At 37.9% G+C, this 1,773-nt stretch overlaps 1 protein-coding gene across 1 annotated transcript in view; it reads right to left on the bottom strand.

Annotated features, from left to right (window-relative positions):
• Positions 1–1,773, bottom strand: part of PPP1R9A (protein phosphatase 1, regulatory subunit 9A) — a 328,117-nt gene that overhangs the window by 33,743 nt on the left and 292,601 nt on the right. Inside the window, exons 12-13 of the mRNA XM_012647532.1 lie at positions 1,038–1,195; positions 228–474 (exon numbers count right to left, since the gene is read on the bottom strand). Of these exons, the coding sequence (XP_012502986.1) occupies positions 228–474; positions 1,038–1,195 (405 nt within the window). The remainder of the gene's footprint in view (positions 1–227; positions 475–1,037; positions 1,196–1,773) is intronic.

Genomic DNA, 1,773 nt, shown 5'->3' with positions numbered 1-1,773 from the left:
GCTGAAGAGATAAAAATACTAAACCAGGTAGAAAAGGATAAAAATAAAATAAAATAAAATAAAATACATGGAGGGGTTGTTTTGCTTATCCCATAATACAAAAGGATTAGCTGTGAGAAGACAAAGGATTTATGATTATGAGAAAAAGCCATTTTTACATTGCACAAATTGAGGTGTTAGCGAAGTCAGACAAAGCAAAAACAAAACAACAAAGAAATTAACAATACCTTTTTCTTGTTGTATTTTCGTGTCAGTGGCTTGATGGTGGCAAGGAGATTCTTCTGCATCATGATCAGATTTTGAAGGAGAAAAGAATGAAGTGTCTCCCCAAAGAGAGGAGAAAGTCTCCCTTTCTGGGTACAGTGGTCCTTCTTGAAACTTAGCAATGTGATCAGACGAGAAGGGCACATTGCTAGCCACTGGGGTGAGGGGTGGACCACCAGAATCTGAGTCGGAAGAAGAAGTTCTCAAACCCTTGGGTGGAAGTGATTTGGTAATGTGCATGTGGTTATAGAAACTGTTTGAAGGCTGTTGGTATAAGAGATTATAAAGGAGGTTATGCCATTGAGTATCAGTTCTATGCAATACTTACTTTGAAATAAGACTGACCTTTTTTTTTTTTTTAGTGTATCCCCATGAAAACGAGTTTTTGTTTTTTGTTTTACAGATGAGAATGCATAGTTCACAGCAACTCGCCATATTAACATTGTAATCACTAACACAGATACCTAAGACCTATAGAAACAATTACTTGTACATTGATTATTTCCCACTAAGTAAAACCTACACCCGAATATCAAAAGCATCATCATAAAATATGACAGTATGGATAATACTCTTGGTTAATTCATTGAATAAGTAGAGAAAAGATCTTGAATTACAACAATGTAAAGAATTCAGGAGACAAAGACGTGGACTATTCCAGCTGTTTCCAACTAGGGCATAGACTCTGGCTGCAGAAAAATCATCTTCAATAAGCTGTAAGAACAATGATACAGCCCAACATCATGAGTCAGAAAATGGTCGAGAATGCTCACCTTTCGCTCTACACTGTCCTCCCCTTCTGTGGAACTGACACTATCGTAGAGTCTAGGCCTAGTGGGCTTCTGGCGTTTGTTCTTTACGGAGAGCTGGGCTCGAGTTTTCAGCGCTTTTGAGTCCAGGCGCTCTGTTTCTGGAACTGCTGCAGTCAAGTCTAATAAAAGAATATTGCAAAATAATCAGTGAGAGAAACCTCTAGAGAGGATTGACGACGAGACCACAGACACTGATAAAATCTCAAGGTTATCAGTAACACCAGGTTAGGAACAGGTGACAACCATGACAGCCTGTCTAATATTCTACAGTAACAGAGATATCAGTACGATTTAGGAGAAATGTACGCAGCCTAAGGAAGAAACCAACATTAAAGATGACCTAGCTGATAACAAAAATCTAACATCTAAAGAGCATAAAACCTTCCTGCAACATAATTATAAAAAGCACTGGTTTGTATTTGTTTTGGTGTGTGCAGTTGGGGTATCTGGTGTGCAGTTGGGGTATCTGGTGACCAAATATGTAGGGGAAAGTGTATCAAAGTTGGGAGATCTTAGAAACCATGGACAAAAACCTACAAAAGCCAGATTGTCAGGTCAGGTGTAGGCAAGAGAAGGTGACAATCAGCATACATTTTCTATAGCAAAATTTATTAATAGGCTTTAAATACTACACCATTTTGGTCTCAATATATATTTTTTCTACCCCAAATAGTTTCTGAAAAATCTAGCTTATTCC

The sequence above is a fragment of the Propithecus coquereli genome, unplaced genomic scaffold (genome assembly GCF_000956105.1).
Source record: "Propithecus coquereli isolate 6110/MARCELLA unplaced genomic scaffold, Pcoq_1.0 Scaffold108, whole genome shotgun sequence".
Classification (NCBI taxonomy): Eukaryota; Metazoa; Chordata; class Mammalia; order Primates; family Indriidae; genus Propithecus; species Propithecus coquereli.
This window is presented reverse-complemented; position numbering and strand designations above follow the sequence as displayed.